This window comes from Eublepharis macularius, chromosome 4 (assembly GCF_028583425.1).
Source record: "Eublepharis macularius isolate TG4126 chromosome 4, MPM_Emac_v1.0, whole genome shotgun sequence".
Classification (NCBI taxonomy): domain Eukaryota; kingdom Metazoa; phylum Chordata; class Lepidosauria; order Squamata; family Eublepharidae; genus Eublepharis; species Eublepharis macularius.
Window position 1 is genome coordinate 44,012,921 of NC_072793.1, and position 27,626 is coordinate 44,040,546.

Sequence of the window (27,626 nt, forward strand, 5' to 3'; positions counted from 1 at the left end):
ATATGTCTGGAAAGTTGACCTAATGTATAGGATTCTAGCAAGCATGGCTGAACATTGGTTCAGTGTGGTTCAATGTAGTGTTTGCAGGCCCAGACCTAGCTGAAACATGGTGCCTTTGCTAATCAACAGCACCTGCAAGCAGTCTTTGGAGTCTTTAGTGAATAGAGCCTTCTAGCCTTCTCCAACCTTGAAGACCAGGCTCAGAGTCCCATCAGCTATCCTGCCTGAATGTTCTCATAGCAGAAAAGCCAGTTAGTTGCTTTGCCCTGATTAGCTCCTGAGTTCCCTTGTGATACACTGAGAGCTAGAAAAGAGAGCCCTTTCAGTATAGTTTTTTTCCACACCTACCATTCTTCCTTCACCTGGCAAGCCTCTGTGCTGTACCAACTCAGTATGGAGAGGGACTATGTGCTACCAGATAAGTAAGATGAACAGCTATTGGATGCAAGCCAGAGAAACTTAAGTTAATTAGCTTTCAAAGTTTTACATAAAACAGTAAAGGTTCATTGTCATGTCTTCTGTGCAGTTCCACAGTTTTCATGTGTGCCTGCACAGAAGAACACTTGATGAACAGCAGTTACAGGTGAGTGAAACCCTGTTCTATGTGTTTTATATCTGCTGCCTGTTTTGTTTGAGTGCTTTCTTGCTTTGCAGCACTCTTTAAACTTAATAGAATATATTTCATTCAAGCAATGCCTGCATTTATTGACAGATATGAGTACACCCTAAAGACAAACCCAGGGGTTGAAGAGTCAGGGCCTCGGTGAAGGCAAAACTTGGTCAAGCTTCTCTTCTGCCTGACTGGCAGTGTGACTTTTTTCAGTGCCTGAAGTAGGATGTAAAGGGCCTTGAACCCTACATGGTGGTAGCAGCGGGATTTTGAAGTTGTATCGCGCTTAGTAGTATTCCATGATAAAGCTTAAGTAACAGGCAATTATTTTCTTAGCAAGGTGAGTCAGGTTCTGGGGCTCTGTTCAGCTCAATGCCTGAACTCACTGTCTATGATGAAGATGGTGATCATTTGATGTGAAGGCAGTGTGGGTAGTAAAGATATTCTGGTAATTGTTAGTATATTTTTAGATCCTTAGACACAAAATAGACTTAACTAGTGGCTTGTTACGGACCATGTTTGTGGGACTGCCTTTGGGTTTAAGATGTGGGTTCCAATATTGGAATACTTGAGTATCACATACATTTAAGTTATTCTTTATCTCACACAGCAAGAGAAACAACTTATAACATAGTATTGGTATGAACATCAGTATGTGCCTCATCACCTCACAAATTATTAGGATAATACATGGTATAAACTACTGGCTTGGATCCTGCAATCCATTAGGAGAAAGTGCTAATGGCTATGGGTCTTCCTGTATCTTCCAAACTCTCCTTTCCCCCAGTAGCCTTCTTCAACCTTGGGAACATTTATTCCTGGGGTTGTGGAACTCACGTCCTGCAGAACACAGTGATTTCATCTCTGTTCCCATCTCTACTGCAGCCTCCTTAACCATATGGCTATTATTTCCTATAGGTCCCTCAACCCCTGGCAGTAAACTTCCTTGGGATCAGAAATAGCTAATGGCAGAAAGCCAGGAAGAGTGGGGATTCATGCAAGGATCTCACAACGTCCTTGCACTGGGTACAGCCCATTGGTAAATGCATAGTTACAACATCAAATGTTTTGTGTTGATATTGACTCTGATGATATATTTGTGTTACTGTCATACATGACAGTGTAATCTTTTGAAGATGTGTGTTAGGAAACATAGAAAAGTACAGGAGGATTTTAGGCCATAACAAACTTTTAGTTACTGAAGTTACTCAAGGTGGAGAGAGTGTTTTCTGCAGAAGCTCTGATGAATTTGCTCATATTAGTGTATAAGATATTGAGTAAGGGAACAGCCTCAAAAATTGTACCTCAAGGGTTCCTTTCATGCTGCATAAAATTGTACGCAGTTGATCTGCAGTTAGATCATAGAGAGTTGTATTAAAATTTTTGCTAAGGATAATGGGTTATCCTTATAGCAGAACAGTGTTGTTGCAGTAATATAGATTAAAGCATATTGCAGTAAGCAGTTTTAAAGCAATACACGAGTATTCTGGGGGAACTTCTCAACTTTGCATGAACTGTCTGTGTGTTTTTTTCAGCATGTTAGCTAACCAAAACAGGTGTCCTTTTAATCTTTGACAGCTAATTAAAAATAGCAGACTCTATCTAGATTAATGTTCTTCTATCAGAAAATGAACCAATGGTGATCTGCCAACTTAACTCTTTCTGTCATTTCTCACAGATTTATAGTTTTGTTTTGTAGGTTGGATATAATTTCATTTTTGGCTAATTAGAAGGTTATACAATAGAAATTATGAATATCTAATGAAGCATCAAACCAATCAGTTTGTTTGTACTATCACATGAAAAGATCTTAGATATTTGCATAAGATAATTTATAAAATATGCAAAGTCAGATAGCATGTTAGAGTTCTGATTGAAAGAAATCTCATGAGAATCTAGGTGAGGATTTTATTTTTGCATTGTATGCTATGGAAATCTTAATGCATTTCATAGAAATTTTGATTGTTTTAAACTTAGAATTAATTAGGAAATGTTAGCAAACCTAATTCTTACTGCCTTTCTGTGTTCTGTTTTTGTAGGATTTATATTAATAACCATATATATTTTGATAACATGCTTCATAAAGAAATTAGGGTGTAATTTCAATAAAGGAAATAAGCTCTGGAAAGGTGTCTGTGTACTTTGATGGGAAGGGCAAAGCAAAAAGGACCCTAAAAATAATGTACTGATAAGCAGGTTTGTTCAAAGATCAGTCCTGTTTGACAGGCCTTACTAATTTCTGAAAGCTACCCAAGAGTCAAAGATAAATCTTTGTTTTGAGATAGTTGGATGTTTAGTAAGGTGCAGATAAGACAGTCCATTACAGTGTGGTCACTTTATCAAATCAAAGCATATTATAGCATGGGATGTGAAGAATGGGGCCAAATTCTAGAAAGATTCATAGATCAAATGAGCATAACTGATCTAAGTTCATTCTTTTCAGTATTGATTTCTTACCAGTTTTTCTTTTGGCACTAATGTTTCTGATGTAATGTGGTAGCTAAGTATGTAAATGGTGATTTCTGAAGTCCCCAGTTCAGATTTCATCTGAGTCTATTAACTTACTTGGTTTTAGGCAAACCAATATTTTTTATCCTTTGATTTTCCCTACTATTTCAATCTGCATTACAATGTTAATTATATTGAACTATATTACAAGGTCACTGTAACAGTTTTCGTGATAAATATGCGAAGAGCTTGGAACATTTTGACCAGATGGAATTTAGTGAAGCAATACATGTTCTGGGCTTGATACTTGGTTCCTGCTTTTTATGTGCCAGAGAATTGGATTGAACTTGTTAACTATCACAGGACCAAGCTTGCAGTTCAAGCCCATTTGTAATAAAAAACAAGACTTGGAAAACGTCCCCTCTCCCACTGATTCCCACCCATCATTGATTATTCTGTTTCTCAGCTGTGAAGTAGGTATTTTTCCAGTAGTGTGACCAAAAACATTCCAGTGCATGTGTGTTTAATAAGAACAAAAGGCAAAAATGGGTTGAAAGTGGGAGGGGAAAATGTCTGTTCTTCACCCACACTTTAGCATGGGTTCTGTCCAGTGTTACTTTCACTGAAGAAAGAAAATAGATTTTGCTATCATAAATAACTCCTGGAAAGTTATTTCCTTATTTTACAAGTGAGAATAGGAGGTTAAAAATGAGGCTTTATACAGAAAGTTAATTTAGGACGACTTAACACCCACTCAGAGCGGTTTACAAAGTATGCTACTATTATCCCCACAACAAAACACCCTGGGAGGTGGGTGGGGCTGAGAGAGCTCCAGAGAGCTGTGACTAGCCCAAGGTCACCCAGCTGGTTTCAAGTGGAGGAGTGGGGAATCAAACCTGGCTCTCCAGATTAGAGTCCCGTGCTCTTAACCACTACACCAAACTGGCTCTGGGGTTTGAAGGCAATACTGCACTGCTAGGGATACCAGTCCTCCACTGGGGGCAGGTTCCCCATCTCCCACCCTCCACTCCCACCCCTGCTTACCTGGCCAGTGGGGTGGAACGCACCACTCGGAGCACGCCCCAGTTAGCGCGGTGCGTTCCTGGGCAGCACAGCATACCCTTGCGTGCTGCAGCAGCCCAGTTTGGGCTGAATCAGGCTGCTGTGTTGCACGGAAGCTCTACCATGCTCTGCAGTGGCCCAATTTGGCCCTGATTCAGGCTGAATCGGGCCTCTGTGTTGCACAGGAGCACAGACGTTCTCTGCAGTGGCCAATTCGGCTCAGATTTGGGCCCAATTCGCTTCCCTGGGGAGCCTGAGGACTTCTAAGGCTCATTCTTGTAATGTCATGTTGTTACATCTGAATGCAGCTACTAGCTCTTTACTGTCATCAAGTTTCTGAACGTATGTAGCCATTTTTAATGTGATCAAGAAGGCCTGAGAACGTATAGAACAAAATCAGACTGTTCATGAGAATGCTAAGAAATTTTTGCTTAATTTTATTTCCATTTTGTTGAAAAAACTTTTTCCAGATTCAGTGAAAAGTGACCACAGGAAAAACATATGATTATTCTATACGCTCTGGAATTTCCTGCATCAAATTTTGTATAGGAAATATCTAAAGATATTCATATTATCTTAACATTTGTTGCAAATACAAGTGAATTTAACACATGTAGCAATGATTATGGCTACTGCTAACAATGAATAAAGATTATGTAACATATTTATTGAGGAGAACATTATATTGAAGTGTGAAAAGGCTGCAATGGTCCTGGAGTTACCCACGGTGCCACCCAAAACAGCCTTCAGAAATCAAGGGTAAAACTCCTTAGGATGGTGCTGCCAAAGACTGCTTTATGGCAATATTATGTTGTCACACTGCAACTATATGCTGAGTTAGGCTTTACTCAATGATTGTTGGAGATATGAAGGGTTTTTTTTGCTCTCAAAGAGTAGTTATTTATGTTACTAGATTGTTTTAATTGTGCATGAAAGCATTTTGTTTTTCCTTTAAATGAGGATAAATTGTTAACTTCAGTTATTGAAGTAACTGATTTTCTTAATCATTGTTTAATCCCATTTACATGGAAGGAAATTAAACTTTGTTAATGAAGGCACTGGCACCCATCTTCAGACATTACAGTTAATTAGTTGAAGACTTTCTTGGCATGCCACAATTGGGGAAGCAGTGAGTGAGAACGTCTGTGCGTATGATAAGTGACCATGTTCTTAGCTATAATAAGCAAACTGAGATTTGTGTCATCTGAATTTAAGCCTGATTGCTGAGATACCATTGATGTCTAAATGAATAAATAAATAACTAAATATGCAAATAAACAAGTCATTGATTTGTCTGTGCTTATAAAAAACAAAAGTAAGCTAAGCTGCATGCTATTTACATGGGCACATCTTTGTATCCATTAAAGCATGCATGGATTTTCTTTATATTCAGTACACAGATATGTAGTCAACTACATTTTACTCATGTTTAATGTTGTTTTATTTGCTATACAGGGTGCCTGGTGGAGAATGCAATGGGATCAATAGCATGTCTGCGGAAAGTGGCCCTGGGACAAGACTGAGAAATTTACCAGTAATGGGGGATGGACTAGAAGCTACACAAATGTCTACAACACAGGCACAGGCCCAACCCCAACAAGGCAATACTGTAGCCATTAACCCACCTCCACCAGAAACTGCAAATCCTAACAGACCCAAGCGTATGACCAACCAGCTACAGTATCTGCTCAAAGTGGTGCTTAAGACACTATGGAAACACCAGTTTTCATGGCCTTTCCAGCAGCCTGTGGACGCTGTCAAACTAAACCTCCCTGTAAGTATAGATTGCAAAGTGAAAAGAGCAGCAGTGCTGAGGGACAGATAGAATATGGTGAAAGGGAAGATCTGAGAAGAAAGTCAAAGATAGAAAAGAGCATGAAAAGCTTCTGTCAATGAAGAGAATGGGGTTTAAAGAGAAAGTCAACACAATCTTCAAAAGTGTTACTGACATACTGACAGTGAGAGCAGAGAAAGCATGGTAGTGATTGAAGGACCACAGGAGGAGAGGCAACAGATGTATCCACAGTAGGGTGACTAGTATCTATTAGAACATGTGGCTAGTATCTATTAGAACAGAGATAGTAAGGTCAAGAAAATGAGTGAAGAGTAAAGAAAGAATAACAGATAATGCGGATCAGTGATACGGAGATCATGGAAGAGTAGGTAGGTTGTTAGACTGCGGAGGTAGGTTGAGGATACCATTTGACATTTGTTTCCACTCCTCATGGCTAGTCCCTAACCTTCAGTCAGCCTTGTTGTTTAATGTGGATTGCAGATCTGCTGACTAATAGCTGTTTTATTCTGAGCACTTACTACCACAGAGCACATTATTGGAATTAAATAGATATTTAGTATTAACTACAGCTTTAGCCTATAGAGGGATTTTGCAAATTATTATTTTGGCAATACTTTTTTTTTGCTTATTCACATTTCACATTATTCTCTTCATTTGGTTTCAGTGTATTAATATGTAGGACAAATTGTTGTTTGCATTGATATCAGTTGATTAGAAATGTTCAAAGAAGGCTTCAGCTCTTCCTCTCTGTGTCTGCTCTTTTCAGTTGAAAGTTACTGCTCTGTGTTGAGCATGAGTGAGAAAAGAGGGAACTGGATATGATGTGGGGGAGCTTGCAGTGGAAGGGTGGAATCCAAAGAAATGCCCCCCTTCATTAGCAGAAGTGCCCTTCTGTCTGCAAAAAAGATTTGCGTCCAGTGCTGTATCTTAAGTTTTTTACTTGAAAAACATGTTAGCAGTATTGATGGAATTTTTAGTTGTTATATTTAATTATCTTCTTTCTAACAGGATTATTATAAAATTATTAAAACTCCTATGGACATGGGAACAATAAAGAGACGTTTGGAGAATAACTTCTACTGGAATGCTCAAGAATGTATCCAGGACTTCAATACAATGTTTACAAATTGTTATATCTACAATAAGGTGTGTTGACCGAATGGATTTGGGCTTTTAAACGATACCTCCGTCAGTCATTGCCCACTTCACATCTAAATTGGCCAGTGTAGTATTACATAGTTTCATCATCTTTTCAGTCTAAAATTATGCATTTAGCTAAACAGCATTATTCTTAAAATTTGGCGTGCTCTTTATGTAATTTGCAAGGATTCTTTGCTTGTCAACATTGCTGTATTAAAATGGTTTTACTTCCTATGCTCATAATGTGTGTAAATTTGGGCTGGAGAGACTGAATTGGAGAATATGTAAGTAACTGCATTAGACATAGCATAGGAAGTGAAGGACAATCTGAGGCCCAAGAATTTTGTTAGAAATCCAATTTTTAGGCGTGTATGGCAATGCATGTTAAAAGCTTGGAATAATTTTAAAGCTCATGTGGAGAAACTTGAAGTAAGCAGTAACATAATTATGGCTTGCACATCTAATATGTTCATGAAAATGATAGGCAGGTATTAGCATTGATCTCAGTTAAGCTCATTTAGCTGTCCTTATCATGCTCTATATAGAGTACTAAACAATTGTACATTCTCTCCTGATGTCTTTATCTCCAGAAGTGGATGTTATTTTTGCATTTGTTGTTTTTTCAGCCAGGGGATGATATAGTTTTAATGGCAGAAGCTTTAGAAAAGCTTTTTCTCCAGAAAATCTCTGAAATGCCCCAGGAAGAAACTGAAATTGTTATAGTCCAGGCAAAAGGAAGAGGACGTGGTAGAAAGGAACCAGGTACAAATGTGTTATCTACTGTTCATGTGTTCAGTTTTCCTTATTTCTTACCTCAACTGTTTCTGCTAAACTATGCAGTAAGACTTAGTGCTATCATAAACTGATAAGCTTCTGCTTTTTTTAAAGCAGGGGACTCTGTGGTCATGAGGTTCACTATTCATTTCATTCAGTTGAATCGCTTTCTGTACTTTGTGACCACCTAAATGTGTGATCCTTCAAACATTTGGGACTTCTGAGTTAGCATTGCTTCAGAATGAGAACTATGTTCAGGAGGGTGAGAAAGCGTGGGCGTAGTATTACACCCAGAAAAGCAATACATGGTATCACTCGGACAACGTCATAAAATGTTGACAAAATTATATTTTTAAATTTAAAAATGACATTGGTATAACATGTAATAACAGCACAAAGGAAATTGTATCATTAAGACGTTGTCTCCTGTAATAGTAGAAGTAACCTAATTGTGGTTAAAAAATTGCAAGGTAAAAATGTGTTTTCCTGTCTAATCTCTGCATTTAAAAAATTAAAAATTACGGTAACTTAACTAATATCCTAGGATAACACTTTCAAAGAAATGTCAAGAGGAATTTAATAATAATAATAACATTCAATTTATATACCGCCCTTCAGGACAACTTAACACCCACTCAGAGCAGTTTACAAAGTATGCCCTTATTATCCCCACAACAATCACCCTGGGAGGTGGATGGGGCTGAGAGAGCTCCGGAGAGCTGTGACTGACCCAAGGTCACCCAGTCGGCTTCAAGCAGAGGAGTGGGGAATCAAACCCAGTTCTCCAGATTAGAGTCCTGTTGCTCTCAGTAGTTGTTAACTGCAAAAACTAGTTCATATTTTTGGATACATTCACAGCACAACAAACATCTGTCTTGTTTCTGGCATGCATGAATGCAGATTCTGTAAATTTTCGGTCACACTGATTTGAAAAAGCTTCTGAATGCAAGCACCCTGGCAAATCTGAGTTAGTTCCTCTCCACAAACTGGAAACCATCTTTTAATCCTGGTTTAGAATCTTGATGTATAGGGAGGAAGCAAACAGCAGTTTTCCTGGGCACCTGTATTTGGATGTCAGGGAAACTGACATCCAAATTTGGTAAGCTTTCAGTCTTGCCGTGTGCATGAAAGGACAGACGAGGAGGGAGGACAGTGTACAAGTACTGCAACAAAGTGTCTTGGTGTCCATCATAAACAAGCAGAAGTTTGTTATGAATACAGCCTGTGAAAGATTACAATTATACTTCCACTGTCATTTTAAATAAGAAATATTTAAAATGCTGCTGGTCTCATCCTGCTGGTCTCATCCCCTGGTTCCTGTCTTGCCCTCCTCACTGCCTCCCTTGCCACTGCTTCATACTTGCAGGCTCCTCAGTAGCTTTCAGTGCTCCTGACTCTACCTGCCTTGCTCACCCACCCTTCCTACCACCACCTCTCTGTCACCTCCACCCAGTACTTCTGAGAAAATTGTAGAAGAGAGGAGGACAGCTGCCACAGCATTCTCCCTCTGGCCGCTATCTCTACTGCTTCATCATTTTCTTTCCCAGGCAAGGAAGCAGGAGAAAGGGGAAAAAAACCAAAGAGATGCTCCTCTGCCTTCTCTTCTGGGCATGGGGGGCAGCTTGAGAAGGAAAGAAGGTGCTGCTGCTTTGTTGCTTGTCCAGCCCAGCTTCCTCCCTTTACTTTCCCCTTTGGCAATGGCGCTGTCATCCATCTACCCTATCAACAACCACCACTTTCCTGCCCATCTTCTCCTCCCTATCCACCCCCATTCCCCCCACTATTGCTAATTGTTCCACATCTTTCCTTGGTGTTCCCTGTGTAGGCATGGACAGTGTTCCCCTTTGAAGCCAGTTTGGTGTAGTGGTTAAGAGCGTGGGACTCTAATCTGGAGAGCCAGGTTTGATTCCCGACTCCTCCACTTGAAGCCAGCTGGGTGACCTTGGGCTAGTCACAGCTCTCTGGAACTCTCTCAGCCCCGCCCACCTCCCAGGGTGTTTTGTTGTGGGGATAATAATAACATACTTTGTAAACCGCTCTGAGTGGGCATTAAGTTGTCCTGAAGGGCAGTATATAAATCATCATCATCATCATCATCATCATCATCATCATCATTATTAAAGGGGAGTTTTGTTTGTTTCCCCCCCTCCCATTTTTAAAACTTTTGAGATTTTTCTGTAGAAACATGGCTCTTGTTTGTATGTGGCCCCATTTTCTGGGTTTATTGATCTGCATTGAAGTCATGTACAGAATTAGATATAATGACTGTAATAACATTTCAGTGCACTCAGTAGTGGATAGGTTGATCAGAATCACTGTGTTGCATTTTTTAAAAGATTAAATATGGATACCAGAGAAGGAGAATCTTTTTATTTTAGGTTATTTAAGGTTATATAATGATGTTATGTAATTATATTTTTGTGTATTTAAGCATAAGAGATTTGACGTGTAACGTGATTTTGTTTCACTTTTTGACAGTTACATCCAAGGCAGGAGCATCAACGATACAGAATACAACGCAGACATCATCCCCAGCTCAGACACAAGCTCCACAGCAGAATCCTCAGCCGGTGCAAACAACTCATTCCTTTCCTCCTGTGACCCCTGCTGACCTTATTGTTCAGACGCCTGTAATGACTGTGGTGCCTCCCCAGCCTCCTGCCCCACCGCCACCTCCTGCACCTCCAGCTTCAGCCCCCCAGCCCATTCAAACACACCCACCAATTATCCCAACAACTGCACAGCCCATGAAGGTAAGTAAGTGAACACTCTGATTTATTTAGTGGACAGTAGCTCTCTGTGGAGAAAATATCTGGTAAAATAACTGAACAAAAATAATGCAGAGGTATAATCAAATACAAACCTGGGGCATCTGTCATGGGTTGGGAGGCCTAGTCTGTTCAATTTAAGGCATCTCCTTCCAGGAGCCTTCTGCCTTCTTCAACCCTGAAACAGGCAAGGGCCTGTCTTGATGCTACCACTCTGGTCTGGGAGTTCTCCCAAGAAGGGTCCAGATTACCCCCCCTTCCTTCACCCTTCCAAGCAGCCACTCCTCTACTGGTGAGGGTGTTGCCAGATGACTGATTGGGCTTGAGACATGAGAACCCAGACAGAATAAAACAAATTGTTTTATTTAACAAGATTGGTAATCACCAAACAAATAGGGCAAAAAAGAACACTTGTGAGCAGCAGTTTTAATGGGATACTTTTCAGGAAGCAAGGCAAGGTTAATATATATGTAAAAGATCAGCAAGAAAACAATAAAGCTTCCTAATGTAGCTACCTGAATGGTCCCTACAATACCTAACCTTCCTAGGTCCAACACACTCTCGCTGGGTGAGGGATCATTTCTTGCTGGCAGCTGCTTTGCCTCACAGCTGAGAGAAGAATACTTTCCCCCTTCATGGGAGGCTTTATATTATTTTCCCCATGGCACAGCTTTCCTGATGCTGACTGGCCTTCCTTTTCCCTCCATTTTTCCTTAATCCTATCCTAAAGCTGGGAAGGCTCTTGGGAAATGGCAGTCGGACCTACTAGAAAATTTGCTATAAGGCTTCAGGCTTCCTTGAGGCCTGCAGGCCTAGGATCATGACAGCATCTCTCTGCTAATGGTCACTCACTTTTTTGGTGAGGCTCTAACTTTTATTTAAAATCCCAACTATTTAAAATACAATTCCCTTCATTTTGCCAGTCTGAGGTAATGTGTAGAGCTGTATGCAGATGCTGTGCTTTATAATGCCTCATGTTCTATCCTTCGCACCTCTAATTTAAAGGACCTTAAACAGGTGCATTGGAAAATATTTTATCTGAGATCCTGGTAGTAAAGTTCAAGTGAGAACTAGTTAATTTCTCCCAACTCAGTTTGGGGTAAGGCTTAGAAAAGCTACCACCCCTACCCCCATTAGTCCAGAGTACAGCAGAGTTCTCAGTTGCTTGCACATGGACCCCAGGCCTTCTTATCTTGTAGTAACAGTACTGAAGGAACTTATTTAGGTAGCTTGTTACCCCATTTTTCTTCCCTGTAGAAACCTAAAGCAGCTTACAGTTATTTCAAAATAATCAAACAAAATCACATCTAAGACAGGTTCTAACATTACTGGTCACTTTAACTACCTGGGTGTCTATTTAAATACTGGGTGTCTGTTTAAATACTGAAGCACTTTAAATACTTGGGTGTCTTATTTCCTTCCAATCGAATGCTACTTGGACCTTCCTCCGTAGGATGGCTGTTAATACAGCCAAAATTAATGCTGCAGCAATACCTCGCTTTTATTTTTTTATTTAGCAGAAGACAGGAATTCTTCAGCTTGGATTACAAATTGAGCTGGAGAAGAACTCATAGCTTGTACTGCTTGCTTCCAATTGGTTAAGTTTGTAATCTAATCTCAGTAATGTCTAACTTTGGCAGTTTAACTAGTGTGGTGTATAGTGCAATCCTAAGAAAACTTCCTTGAAGTAAGCCCCACCAAATAAACCTGAATAGGATTCTAAGTCGACATGCTATGAATGGCACTGAGTGATTGATACTGCAGTCCTACATAGGTCTACTCAGAATCCTTCAGCTCACTGGGAATTATTCTCAAAAAATGTCTTTAGGATTGTGTTCCTGAGTTATAAGCAGTATAAAGCAATACACTAGTATTCCAGGTGAACTTCTAAACTTTGCTTGAACAGTCTGTGTTTTTTCCCAGAATGTTAGGTGACTAAAGGTGTGCTTTCATGTTTGATAGCTAATTAAAAATAGTGGACTCTATCTAGATTAATGTTCTTCTATCAGAGAATAGACCAGTGGTGATCTACCAATTTAACTCTTTCTGTCATTTTTCACAGATTTATAGTTTTGTCGTGCAAGTTGGATGTAACATCATTTTTTGGCTGAGAAGATTATACAATAGAAAACACGAATATTTAAGCATCAAAGCAATCATAGTTTATCTATGCTATCACATGAAAAAGATCTTAGATATTTGCATAAGATAACCTATAAAACATGCAAAAATGTGACATTTTGGGGAAACAGTCTTATTGGTAAATGTGTTCAGATTTTATTTGTTGTTTTTGTTGTGAGCTGGAGGGCATTTGTTAATACAGAGTCTAGATATTTCAGATAAGTAAATCACAGTTCTTCTTTTTTGCAGACAAAAAAGGGTGTAAAGAGGAAAGCAGACACTACAACTCCAACAACAATAGACCCAGTTCATGAATCCTCATCACTGCCCACTGAACCCAAGTCTGCCAAGACGGGTCCACGAAGGGAAACTCGACCTGTGAAGCCTCCAAAGAAAGATGTTCCAGACTCTCAGCAGCACGTGGTAGAGAAGAGTAACAGTAACAAAGTGTCAGAGCAATTAAAGTATTGTAGTGGCATTATAAAAGAGATGTTTGCTAAAAAGCATGCTGCTTATGCATGGCCCTTCTACAAACCTGTGGATGTGGAAGCACTGGGACTTCATGACTATTGTGATATCATAAAGCATCCCATGGATCTGAGCACAATTAAAGTAAGTGCAATTTTATAACAAACATGCCGTCTTGCAAAAAAAATGTATGCAACTGAATTTATCAAGGGCTGGAACTGGGTTTCTACATGTGTGTTCATGCATATATTTATTTTCTAATTCAGCTTATACTTCTCCCAATCGCAACAGTTGTATATTTATTTTGGTCTTCCTGATCAACTTTGTATATAAGATGACATTTTAGAAGAATATCAGAGCAGGATTTTTTAAAAAACAGAAATGAGTTTCCTCTAAAAAAAAAACCTGTTCACTTGAAAATGTTTGGCCTTTCTCTTCCTCCTTAAGAATGTAAGGAATGTTGTGTGTTTATAATACATTTTATGCACAGGGAAGCTGTGGTAATCTGCCAGCTTCATTTTTATGCAAATATTGTAGTTCTGCTAGAGATGAGAAGGCTGGTGTGTTTTCCCCATTTATTTTATTCCCAGTATTTCCCTAAGCCTTCACATTTCTAGGCTTCAGTAGTCTAGAGAAGTAATCTGTTTTTTCCTTACATCCAATTCTATCTGATTGAATTTCTGTGGTGGGGGGGAATCTTCATAAGTCACTTTATAAACTGAAGTTTAAAATGCTATCTGTATTGTACAAGGGAATCCAGGGGGAAGGTGTGCTTTGTGTAATAAAAACTTTGATGGAATATTTACAGTCGTTATCTATGGGGAAGGATTTGCCTAGCTTAGCAGTTCATGCCTGCAAATGCAAACTGTTTTTTATTTTAAAACATAAGTTCATTGGACAGCCATCACTGTATCTCCAACTGGAAACATGTAAATAATAATGACTTAGCTCATAAAGTAGTTGAGAGGGAGGGTTATTAGGATATAAGGCTGCACTCTGACACTACATTTACAGTATTTAGCACTGTATCATAATAGTCCTGCTTTTTGGTCTTTGTGCACTAAAATGTGGATCTGTGGCTGTGCAAACTGTAATGCAGATGTTTCTAGAGCTCTGATAGGAATCAGTTACTAGTGTCTCTTCCCTTCCTCTTGGCTAACATCTTTCTGAACTTTATGAACTGGATCCCAGAGGACTGAAAGCAATATTCACAGTGCAGTCCTGAGCACAGTTACACCTTTCTAAATCTGTTGACTTCACTGTACTTAGAATTGTGTCACACTGCATAGGATTGTACTGCCAGTTACAGTAACCAGGGAACTGTGACAAAAGTAAGAGGTCACCACCTTACCACATAGGAAAGCCACATTTACAATGCAGACATATGCAAAGTTATTCCAGTCTCAGCTCACTGAAATCAATGAGCTTAAATTAAAGTAACTGTCCATAGAATTGCAATGTAAATCAGTTCTGAGGTCTTGACTACTGTGTTGTTGAAAACACAGATTTGCAGAAGAATTACAATCACCAACATTGTGGTGGCCATTTTCAATGCGTAGCCATCCAAAACAAGCTAAAATCCACAAGCTTAACTGCAAGAGAAAATAGTAGGGATCATATCTGATAATTTTATACAGCATTATGCATTATCACAGGTTCTAAGATCTAACCTTACAGTCCTAGTCCTGCTCACTCCAGCATGGATTCCTGATGGGATATTCCTTTTAATTAAATTAGCTGTGCTTCTTGTATAAGATGAGCACAGTATGCAACTCTTCTAGCCACTGGTTCTCTTCAGTTTGACGTGGTTGCTGAGAGAAAGAGAATACCCAAGTCAGTCAAAAGGATGAGGTCCTCTTCTCTGTTGCTGCAGCTATGTTTCCTGGTGCTCTCACTTTTGTGTTGAACAGAATAGGATTAGGGGCGTGCACCTGGAAAAAATTCGGTTTTCCTGCTTCATGTTTACTTGAAGCGGGAAAATGATCTGTAATAGCCCAAAAGCTGAAGCAGCAAGCTGCTTCGGCTTCAGGTATTTAAATTGGTTCGGTATGCTACGTAAAGATTCAGAGCATACTGAAATAAAGGGGAAGCTGCCTGTCTCCTAGTTCCCCTCAGCCCCCAATTACTCTCCTCTCCTTTGCACCCCCACCCCACTTACCTGGAGCTAGGAAGACCAGCTGGGTGGTGGGGAAAGCCAGAGCTGGCTCCTGCAGGGCCCGCACTGCCTCCCCAGCCCCCAGCTGGGTGGTGGAGAAGCGCAGAGCCAGTTCCTGTGGGGCCCTCGCCACCTCCTCTGCCGCAGCTGGGCAGCGGAGAAGGGCGGAGCCAGCTCCTGCGGGGCCCATGCCACCTCCTCCGCCACTGCAGTGGCCAGCTGGGCGGCGGAGAAGTGTGGAGCCAGCTCCTGTGGGGCCCGTGCCACCACAGTAGCCAACAGGGCAGCGGAGAAGGCTGGAGCTGCCTCCTCCAGCCCTTCATGCCCCTCAAATGTCCGCTGCAGCGGCCATTTGAGGGGCAGGAAGTGCCTCCTCCACCTCCTCTGCCACTGCAGTGGCCATTTTAGGGGCGGCAAGGGCTGGAGCTGGCTCCTCCACCACCACAGCAGCCAGCTGGGTGGCAGAGAAGGCCGGAGATGCTTTCTCTGGCCCTTTCTGCCCCTCAACTGTCCACTGGGGCCAGTTGAGGGCAGCGGTGGCCATTTGAGGGGCAGGAAGGGCCGGTGCTGGCTCCCCCGCCTGTGCAGCGGCCGGCTAGGCAGTGAGGAAGTGTGGAGATGGCTCCTGTGGGGTCCACACCGCCGCCGCCTCCACAGCAGGTGGAGACGCCCTGGATCAGCTGCTTGGCAGGGATCGCCTTGCCAAACAGCTGAACCGCGTGTTTAAATGCTCCTTTCCGTACTGTATCGCAGTGGCAGAAAAAGGGGCATTTACACCCAACCAACTAGATCAGTTGTTTGGTGGGGATCCCCCCACCAAACAGCTGATCCGCAGGTTTAAATATCCCTTTCTGTGCTGCTTCGCAATGGCACAAAAAAGGGGTATTTAAACACCAGCCGGCTGGATCAGTTGCTTGGCGGGGATCTCCCCACCAAACAACTGATCCACAGGTTTAAATACCGCTTTCCCTGCTGCTGCAAAGTTGCACGGAAAGGGGCATTTAAACCCCTCAACCAGAAGCTTCCTGAAGCAATACGAATAGCTTCAGGAGGATTTGTTTCAGGGTTTTCCAATCATTGTGAATCGGGTCTGATTCGGGTACTTTATCTGAATCCGAAACCCGAATCGCACACCCCTAAATAGGATATCTGCACTGCCTTTGAATGGAAATGACTACCTAAGTCCATGTACTCACCTCCGTGATGAGTTCAGGGATTGATCACCAAAGTTACTGATCTTTGTTTATGGGAGATGTTGTCTACATCTTGCCCTTGCTGAATGGGATACCTGTTCCCATAGCATAACTGGCCTAGTCAGATTTCTCACAGTGCTTTTCCCTGCTATTCAGCAAATGAAGCTGGGGTGGGAATCTGTATTATTCGCAAGTAGCCCAAGATTTTAGTGTAAACTAAATTCTGGACTCCTTTACATACTCATCAGGCAGTTGCCAGGAGTTTGCTGTGAGGTTTACTATAGGAAGAGTAATTTACATAGTCCTACAATGAATTTTCCAGACTATTGTAAAACACTCTAGGGTATACTTTGCCACAAGGATACTGCAGATATCCCTGAATTTGAGCCACTTCCTGTAGTAAATTTTATAGTGGCTGTGGTATACACATCTGCATACATTGGGATGTGATTGATGCCCAAAGTGTAGTGGTCTAATTTTGTCACATTTTCCACTTGTGGTTTTTGCAATATTAATGGTAGAATTTTTACATTTCCAGTCCAAACTGGAGAACCGGGATTATAGAGATGCTCAGGAATTTGCAGCTGATGTCCGATTGATGTTTTCCAATTGCTACAAGTATAATCCTCCTGATCACGAGGTGGTTGCTATGGCACGGAAATTGCAGGTAAAGAAAAAGATTTATTCAGAATAATTTCCTGCTTGAAGTTCATTCTTCTAAAAAGATCAATCTGCAGCATAGTTCTGAAAGCAAACTATTTAAAACATTATACATTTGGAATTTTAGAGTTTCAGCTGTTGTGCTTAGGAAAACCTTAATAGTGCTTTATTTTTGTCTGGGAATCTTCAGTGGGTTGAATCCAGTGATCCCTCAGCAGAAAGTGCTGATGAATGTGGATTTTTCCTGTATTCCCCTCTCCCTAGCACTTTGGTGTTGATGGAAGGAGGAGGAGAGGGTGATTTTACCTTCTTTCTCCTCACTCAGTTGCAGTCCTCTTGATGTGCATGGCTATTAGTTCCTATAGGTCCCTCAACTCTAGGAGTCAACTTTCCCAGGTTCAGAAACTGTTGCTGGAGTGCAGGGAGGGGGCAGCAAGTGAAAGATCGATGATCCTTGCACTCTATTGTTTTAGAGCCTAGGTTCCTCTGGAAGGCTGGTAGTGTCTGGCATCTGCAAGAGTGTCACAGGTTCAGGGATTCTTGATGATCCTCTGGTACCAGAACACAAATAATGGCAGGGAGTTCACACACTCCTAGAAAACTGTTCCCTTTCTTTGAAGCACAAAAAGAAACTGTTGAAGCAGCACTTGGAGAAAGGAGCTACTCAACTCCTACCCTTTGGGTCAGTGCTTAGAACAGCCAGGTGGAGCTCAGTTACCACTTCCTTATTCTTTTTACTTGATCCCATCTTCACAGAGTTCAGTCATCTGCCTGCTGTGTAATTTTGACTTCAGTAGTTCAATGAGTAGGTCTGGAGCCAGGCAGAAGGGTATAGCACCCCTTCTAAAATTACCTGTAATAGCTTTTTATATCAATCCACTTAGTTCTTAAGCCATCATTGGTGTTGCATATAGTTGCGTATGAGAGTTTCCAAATGTGCACACACCAAATAGATTGCTGAGATGGAGCCTGGAAGTATTTTTAGAAGATGGCTAAAGTAAAGTCTGGATTGTTGGGGAAAAACTGTTCTAGTGTATTGTGTAGCTTCCTGAAAAATTTTAGCTGGTAGCTAGAGGATATATTTACTTGTTAGTATGGAGGTGCAGCTGTGTTAGTCTATAGCGGGGAAAAATAAACAGGAATCTTGGAGCACTTCATAAACTAACAGAATTTTATTTCAGCGTAAATTTTCATAGAAGTGGACTCTGGTCCTCAAACACTTACGCTGGAATAAAATTCTGCTAATTTTTAGGGCATCATAAGACTTCAAGTTTTATTCATATTAATACTATAATTCAGTATGTGAGCTCTTGACAGGTAATATAGCTGAGCTTCGAAGATACACACAGAAAGCACTTTCATGTGCACATAGATGTATGCCACTATCTCTCCCTCCCCTCATGCAGTTACTTCTTGTAGTGCGCTTGCATCTTACTTTTGTGCATGGAGGTGATTGAAAGCCAGTGTTTATATGGATTGCTGCCCTTTTGGATTCCAGCATGCATAACTGAGATGTAGTGTATTAGTGCGTCTGATAGAGCACTTGATTTGTCTAAACAGTTGTTTTGGGCCTGCATTTTTCTGTGACTGTACTGCTTTTTGAACTCATTTTATTTGTCTGTTTTTTATCAATTAACTACTGCTTTAAGTTAGTCATTTTGACAGCCCAAGCTATTAGGTGAAATTGACAAGAGCAGTTAAGGTAGATTAAAACCTGTTATTAGACAGCCCCATGAATTTTGAGCCAGTGTTTTAAAATAGCATTGATTAGCACACATCTTCTCTATATAAGGCAAAGTGTTGTTCAGATCTACCCTTTTTATTTTCTTGCTTTCGTTAAGCAGGAGGGCATTTTGTTGTTTAAGAAAAGCAGTGTTTAAAAAACACGTTCAAAGAGAGCAAAAGAAACACACATAGATATAAAGTTTCTTGGCATTTTGAAACCATTGGGGAAAAAACAGCCCTTCCCTTTTTAAAATAGAAACTTGGGAGACATTTAAATACATGCAGTGCTTTTTCCTATCAAACCTAAGCTTATTTTACTGCTTTAACAGCTTGTATACGTAATTGTACTATCTGGCATATTTGTGGAATCTAGGAGTATAAATGGCATAATTTTCTGTGAACAAATTTGCAAATGTACTCAATACGTAAGAGAGAAAGCTGCAGACTGCTTCACCCTAGGCTACTTTGGCACGTGTTCTGTTATCTGAGAGGTAAGGGAAAAAAAGTTGAAAATAAAAACGGCTTTTGTAGTAAACAAACATGTCTGTTAGTTGGACAGAAACAGCCTCTTAGCTGCAATAGGACTACCTTGTATTTGGATATCAATAACCTTCATAATATCGGAAACACTAAACTCTTCAATAGCGTATTATGTTTCATAGCATATTGTTTGTGGACAAAAATGCTTGCATTTAAACAATGAATATATCTATGAAAATATGCTATATACACAAAAATTAGCTTATATACTAATAGCCAAGTGGCAAAATCTGAGGATACTTAAATCCAGAGATCAAAGTCATGAATGGACAAGACAGATCGTTCTCTGCACCTGAAAAATGCCCCAGGTTTGCAGAAAAATCTGAAATCTAAAAAAATGCATTGTTTTTTTTAAAAAACAACAACAAAATGATAAAAGGAGTGCCTGTAGCTTTAACCAGTTGCCCTCGGTGGCTGTTGTTAGGCAGCTATAACAATTTAGCTAGTGTTCCATGCTTGGTTTTGGTCAGTAAAAGGCAGGGGGAGGGGGGAAAGGACCTTTCTCAGGATGCGTTGGCCTTTGCAGGAGGCCTCATGGATGCCAAGCATAGAAGGAACCGCTGGGTAACTTGATACATGACTTGTATGATTCACCAAGGGCTAGCTACTTGCCACTGTTCAGCAGCAGCAACCCCCTACCCAAGCCAGTTTAGTGTAGTGGTTAGAGTTTCAGAGTAGGATGTAGAAGACCCAGGTTCAAATCACCACTCTGCTGTGAAACCTCCCTTGGGTGACTTTGATCCAGTCATGGAGGCACAGAGAATGATGTAACTGCTTTGAGTCCCCATTGTGGAGAAAGGCAGTATATAAATGAAGTAAATTAAGAAATATACGTGAAGATGTAGCGCAAATAGAAGGTACATTATTAAATGGGTTTGAAGGAGAGAGAGACATAGGGAAAGGTGAGCATATGGATGCTGCCAGGAGGAGGGAAAGAGGAAATAATGTAGGGGAAGGGATTCAGGGAAAAGTGAAGTATCCCCTGCAAGTCCTCCATTATGCTACTGGGCCTGGCTCAGCTGGCACCGTGCAGCTGGATCATAGGGGAGAGGCTGCTGTGGGGTGAAGATGGGGGACAGGCAACGGTAGTTGGGAAAGAAAAGGAAGCAGGAAAAGAAGGAGAGGCTGTGGGGGACAAAGAAGGGAAAGAGGACATGGTGGGGGGTAATGAGATGCCCCCCTTAAGTCCCAGAGCCCACTTGTCATTAGCTAATGCTGTAGATTATCTTAAATAAAAATCTTCATACTATGAGTTTGGAGTGAGTAACACCTTGTCTTAAAGCATCTCACTCATTCAATAAAAATGCTTCATAGGGGATTTTTTTTCTAGTACTCACCTAAATTTCAGTTTTTCTGTTTAGAAAAAAAATCCTTGGGGGAGGGTTGAATCTGGGAGAAAAAAAATTAATGCTAGTCTTCAGCCCTTCCCATCTCTGTCACAGAAGAATCTTAATAATATATGTATATAACAATAAAAACACTTTTCTGTTACTATATAGGGCTGAATAGGCTCCTGGAATGTATTAAATATTCCAGAAAATTACAAAAGATACCCTTCTCAATAAATTTGTCAGCACTAAAGCATGTTAATTTTCCAGCTGTAACAGATTAATTTGGCCATTAATACTGCAGTATTTAATCAGGTATTTATATTTCCCCCCTGGTATGCCATCAAAAAAGAGGGGCTCATCTTAAATTAGCATACAAGTTACAGTTATGTCCAAAGTAAAAACTTTGGACATAACTATGTCCAATCTCCAAATTGAAAAATCTTAATACTGACATGGCTTTTTTTTTACAAGAAACTCATATAATGGCAAATGGTAAAAACAAGTTATGTAAAGACTGGGTTGGAGATGTATATAAGGTATGGCTATATTAATACATAAACATGTCTCTTTTCAGGTTCAAGAAGTGATAACAGACCCAAATGGTTGTTTTATTATTTTGGTAGTGAAAAACGTTGATTCTGTTACGGTTATGATTAATGTATAGAGTCCAAATGTAGAATCTCCATATAAGTTTCATCAGTGTTTTAGTAACTTGGTAGATCTTAGATATGATTATTTGTTAGTGGGGGGAGAATTTAATGAAATGCTACATACATTTTTAGATTGAAGCACACCCCCACATAAGGAACTTTCATTGGTGAGATCTGCACTTTAAAACTATATGGCTGAACTAAGTTTGATTTATCCTTGGCCTCTGTTTCACCCACAAGACAGACACTATACCTTTATTTCTTCTTTACATCGTAACTTTTTTTATTAGATTATTTCCTTGTTTCAGCTGTGTTGATGTTTCAAATTAAAGCATTTGATATAAATATAATTGTTCTTTCTGATCATGCCTGTATTTCATTAGTTCTCGAATTTCCTAATAGGGTTAGACCACCAAGCTTATAGTGTCTTAACATTTCTCTGATCAATGATGAAACTTCTAATGAAACTAATGATGAAACTGAGAGCCAGTGTGGTGTAGTAGTTGAGGGTGCAGGACTCTAATCTGGAGAACCGAGTTTGATTCCCCACTCCTGCCACTTGAAGTCAGCTGGGTGACCTTGGGTCAGTCACAGCTTCTAGGAGCTCTCTCAGCCCCACCCACCTCACAGGGTAATTATTGTTGTGGGGATAATAATATACTTTGTTAACCGCTCTGAGTGTTAAGTCATCCTGAAGGGCAGTATATAAATCAAATGTTATTATTATTATTAAAATACAGATGATAGCTCAGCTTGCAGAGTATTTTAATATTAACCTAGGAACTATGAACATTTGTACTGTTGAACAGGAAACTTGTAAAGCTTATATCAAAGGAAGGATTATCGCATATGTGTCTTATAAGAAGAAGCTTAGAGAATGGGAAGAAACGAACATGAAAAATAAGTTGAAACATTCATTAACTCCATTTGCTACATTTCCCAATCCCGATCTCTGTTGGGAGTTGCAAAAAGTTAAATATGAGATAAATAATATATTCTCAATGAAAGCAGAAGATGCTTTGATGTGCTTGTACCGGCCATACTGGGAAAGAAGAAAGCAAGCTGGCAGATTATTGGTCCATCGTTTAAGGCAACAAAGAATAAGAATTATATTCCTGTGATTGAGGATGAGGAGAATCTAATGCATACTACCACTACTGAAAAAAAATTGCAGTTTTAAAAGGTTTACTTTAAATTTTATATTAAGGGCAAAGAACTATCAAGAGAAGACTTGGAAATGTTTTCTCTCACCTTGATTTTCCAAATTTAGATATGGGACAGCAACAGCTACTTGTTGATCATATGGATGAAATTACGTCCGTGATAATGAATATGAGCACTGGTAAATCAAGAAAGTCTAGAGTCTTTCTCCCCTCCTTAAGGAACACAGTAGCTTCCCTTATTAGGAAAATTTCTGGCTGCTTGTAAAAGTAAAACCGATAGAGTCAGAGAGAGACGAGTCTGCAATAACAAAAGAAAGAAAACAAAATTAAATAAAACCAAGGGATTTTTATATAGGCTGTTTATATTGGAATCTGTTTCATTTTCACATTAATTACAATAATTTTTAAAACACTGCATTTTAATAATTAGTGTAATTAATTATGAAAGAAACATACAAGTCTAATGAAAACCTGTCATCTTTGAATAAATTTCAATTTGTTAACCTTCGCTTAGCTCTACAGTCACCCACTTGATAAAGGACCTGCAAGGTAAGAGTAGAACCAATATAAAGTAGTGCCTGCAGTTCTCAACAGGCATAGTTGATTCAAACAGAATTACTGAGAAATTGTATCAAATGCTGTTGAGAGGCTTTGGAAAAATTAGCCAACTGTCTAAATCCTAATCATCCACCAGCATAACTAAAGTTACAATCACTCAATTTTCTCTGAACACGAACTGATACAGATATTTTAAAAATACTGTCAAGAGCCAGGTCTCCCTTCGTAACAGACAGCTGGGAGACAACCACAGAGGGAAGGGAGGACTTACCTTATTAAGACAAGGCTGCAGGGCACACTAGCCAGCAATACCCTGTGTCATTTCTGGAAATAACATCATCACATGGCAAGCCTGCCGGAAGTGCTTTTGTATTTGGAAAAAACTATGGTTTTCACCCAAATACCAGGGCTTCATTGAGCAACATCATTTCTGGGCATAAAGGAAGTGATGTCAGCACATTTATTTATTTATTTTACTTATTTAGCATCCACCTTTCTCACTGAGACCTGAAAGTCTGCTAGCCAGATGAGCAGTTGCAGGAAGTGCGGGCTGAGGACAGGGGAACCCTGACTTCCAGTGGGGGGCTGGCAACCCTACCAAAAGCACACAGAGCTGTGTCACCATTATGCTTTCAGATACCTTATCAAGACAAGGCTGAAAACACACCTATCATTTCTATGGGTAAGGGTATATGTAGAAAGTGAGACAGGAATTTCTGTGCAAGTAGGAGAAGTTGAAGCTTTTTACTTTTTCACCATGGCGTGAACAGCCATTGTTTTGTGAAAGAATATACTTGGAACTTTGTTTGGTTTCATGATAAACTTTCCTTTGGTGATTATTACAGTATCTAGAGTGAAGGAAAGATTTTGATGGTAATAACTGTGCAGTTTGTGACCAATTTACTTAGTTCTGCAGAATGTAATGGGAACCACTGAGCAGTTTGCATAGTTTCTTGATCGCAGTAGAATGTAACATTGGAATAGTCTCTTACATATAGTTATCGTGTTTTCCTCAGGATGTTTTTGAGATGCGCTTTGCTAAAATGCCAGATGAACCTGAAGAACCCGTGATACCAGCTTCCTCCCCAGTAGTGGTGCAGCCCCCTCCCAAAATGCCCCCACCTTCGTCCAGTGATAGCAGCAGTGATAGCTCTTCTGATAGTGACAGTTCATCAGATGATTCCGAGGAGGAGCGAGCACAGCGGCTAGCAGAACTTCAGGAACAGGTAAAATGTTTATTGTGCTACTGTGAACCTGAAGGATACAGGGTCAGTTATTTGCTTAATTTTAGCTTCCTGTCTTTTATTTAATGTCATATACACTAACCTGGAGGTGCTCAGAACCCAAATTCTGGGGCTCATTTTCATCCTTGTGTTAGTCATAATTATTAAGAGCGGTCAATGTAGTGCTTAACAGAGGAGGGGAGGGGTTGAAGAAATATGAAATCATGTAACTTGGTATCTGGTAGCCTAAGTCAGTGGTCAGATTGGCAATATTTTAGCCCCAAAGCAACAAATAATTACTTTTATTTTTGTCATCATGCTTTGTCACAATACAAGGATGAGACCAATATGTTTGCCACCCTTGCTTCAACTAAGGGTCAAAGTAGGCAAAATGCTGGGAAACCTGTAAATGGATGTTTTTCATGTTTTTACTGATAAATAGGTATGTATGTGTGCACATGATTCAGATTGGGCTACAGTGTGGTAGGAAGAAGAATATATGAGCGCTTTCTTCCAATGCCATTGTTGTGGTCTCTTATCTTTCTCCTTTGCTGATGTGACTCCTATATGCTCCATTAGGGAAAACACACAGGCAATTGAAAGGGTAATTGTACATCTTCCCCAGCAGGACATATAGCTCCAGAACTATAGAGATCTCAGAAATGGGGGAAATAGTTAATCTTCCTCCTTTCTGCTGCAGGAGCCCGCAGCCGCAGCAGCCATAGTGAAAGACTCTCACTTCTCTGGTTCAGCAGCTGTGATTAATTCTCTTAAAGGAAATTTAGTTAGTGCTTCCCAGCAAGATTTAATCTGGGTTGACTCATCTGTCCCCATTACAGGTAATGCTGAGTGTCTCCTTCCTGAAGATACCTTAGAGGAGGACTTGATCAGTGCTTTTACAGCCCTGCCAGTCTTGGAGCAGGTGGAAATTTCTGACAGACAGTGGTTATTGAGATCTAGACTTTTGGAAACACAGGAGGGCAGCTCTACACCTTTGTCTCAGGTTCCCCCCCATGTCATGATTAACGTAGAGGTGGTTCCAGCTGAGCCTCCTCCAACGTTATCCCTCCCCACTGCATCTAGCCCCTCCCCCCTGGCAGATCATAAATTCCTCTTGTCCAAGGAATACATCTCTACTCACCACCCTGTTAAAGTAAGAGAAGGCAAGGACAAAATCTCATGCCATTACCTTGAGCTGGGAACATGTGGCCCCTCGCATAGAACCAACCTGATAATTCTCCTGTTCCAAATCGAATGGCCCCTCTCAACAATGGGTGTATTTTTATGGATTTTGAGGAAGGGTTAAAAACAAGAGAGTAATTTAATTGACAATTAAATTTATTGTCTTGGAATCTGATGGGGTGGGGGAATAAGCTGCATGATTTTTTTGGTTCCTGTGACGGTTCAATTTATTATGTTTACAGGAAACGTGGACTCAGGAGTTTGGTACTCCTGTCTTTCAGGGCTTTTGTGCCTATGCAATACCAGCAGTTAAAACCTATTCAAAAGGTCATTGTGGTGGGAGTCTGGTAGTTTTTGTTTCTGTTGACCTAAACATAGATGTCCATTTCCTGGAAGGTGGATCCCAGAACTATATTCAGGTCCTTTTGATTCAAGGTCAATGCATTGTTTTTCTTACTTGTGTTAACATCTGTATTCCTCCTAAAAGTGCAAAGTGTGGAGAACATATGGGATCTCTTCTCTGTCACTCTTGAAACCCTAACTCTCCGTTTTCCAAACTTCCATCTCATCCTGTGCGGAGACTTCAATTCTAGAATAGGTCCTGGCATTTCTGTATCTTTGGCCAATGTTAATAATCAGGTTGCTGAGCAAGCCTGTTACTTGGACTGGTCCTCGCAGGACCCCACCCTGAACAAATCAGGTTTAAGACTATTAGAACTGCTGTCTTCCCATCAGCTGCATATTCTTCATGGCACTGGGTTTGACCACTCTGGTGATACGTTTCCACTCGGGGCCAGTACAATCAACTCTATAGCAATTTCATCTTCGCTTTTAGGTCATACTTTGGGCTTTGAGGTTGGTAATAAAAGAGAATGTGACCACTGCCCATTAAGACTTTTGTTTAGTTTTAGGGAGAACATCTTAACCCTGTCTCAGATCCACTAGAAGGGTGTCAGCCTGGTAAAAGAAAGCTTAAATGGACTCCACAGCTCTATGCCAACTTAGCCCAATTACTGGTGAAGGATGATTTATGATCTCGGTACCAAGCACTAATGCAGGATGGTGCCGATGATATTAAATGCTTTGAAGGCATAGTCCAGCTGTTTTTAAAAAAACCATTAGCAGTAGGTGTGTCATTTAATTTGACCTTTAATAATTAAGAATGAATCAGTGAGAGAAGAAAGTCAGCAAAATAAGTCTCAATCTTTGTCTTTTTAGCTTAAAGCAGTACATGAGCAGTTGGCTGCCTTGTCCCAGCCCCAACAGAACAAACCAAAGAAGAAAGAAAAAGATAAGAAAGAAAAGAAGAAAGAGAAGCACAAAAAGAAAGAAGAAGTGGAAGAGAATAAGAAAAATAAAACCAAGGATCCTCCACCTAAAAAGGCCAAGAAAAGTAACAGCAGCAGCAGTAACTCAAGGTTAGCCTTCTGTGTGTGCCATTCTGTAGTTTTTACTTGATAAGTATAGAATAAGAAACATTTAGAGTGTAATCAAGATTGCCTCAAGTACTTGAAGCATCTAGTTGAAGTAATAGAATTTTGAATTCGTAGTATTATGATACCCTGGCTTAGATAGCCCAGGCAAGCCCCATCTTGGAAGCTAAGAAGGGTCAGCCTTGGTCAGTAATTGGATGGGAGATCTTCAAAGAAGACCAGGTTTGCAGAACCAGTTAAAGACAAACCAGCTCTGTTAGTGTCTTACTTTGAAAATTCCAGGAAAGGGAGGGGGGGGGGGTCACCATAGGTCAGCTATGACTTGATGGCACTTTCCACCACCACTATTATGATAGTGTAACTGTAGTTAAGCAGTACTGCTGTTTGTTTGAACTTAGATTTCAAACTTTTTAGACACCTTCTAGGCTGTTTGAATAATTATTGCCACTGTTTCAGTACTAGCACATTTCTTGCATTAAGCAGCAGTTCCTTTGCAGATCCTACAGCGGACACCAGTTTGTGCCATAGATTCTGAGACAGTGAATGGCTTCTTGCATTGTCAGAAAATCTCAGTATCAATCAGACCTCTTCCAACAGCAAATATCAGTATGTGTTTGATCATAAAGG

The 27,626-nt window shown here is 40.3% G+C and overlaps 1 protein-coding gene across 1 annotated transcript in view; it reads left to right on the forward strand.

Annotated features, from left to right (window-relative positions):
* Nucleotides 1–27,626, forward strand: part of LOC129329171 (bromodomain-containing protein 4-like) — a 118,288-nt gene that overhangs the window by 49,535 nt on the left and 41,127 nt on the right. The window contains 8 exon segments of the mRNA XM_054978615.1: nt 5,576–5,894; nt 6,924–7,061; nt 7,682–7,817; nt 10,308–10,582; nt 12,968–13,330; nt 17,073–17,201; nt 24,178–24,387; nt 26,785–26,984. Coding sequence (XP_054834590.1) covers nt 5,610–5,894; nt 6,924–7,061; nt 7,682–7,817; nt 10,308–10,582; nt 12,968–13,330; nt 17,073–17,201; nt 24,178–24,387; nt 26,785–26,984 — 1,736 coding nt within the window. The 5' untranslated portion in view covers nt 5,576–5,609.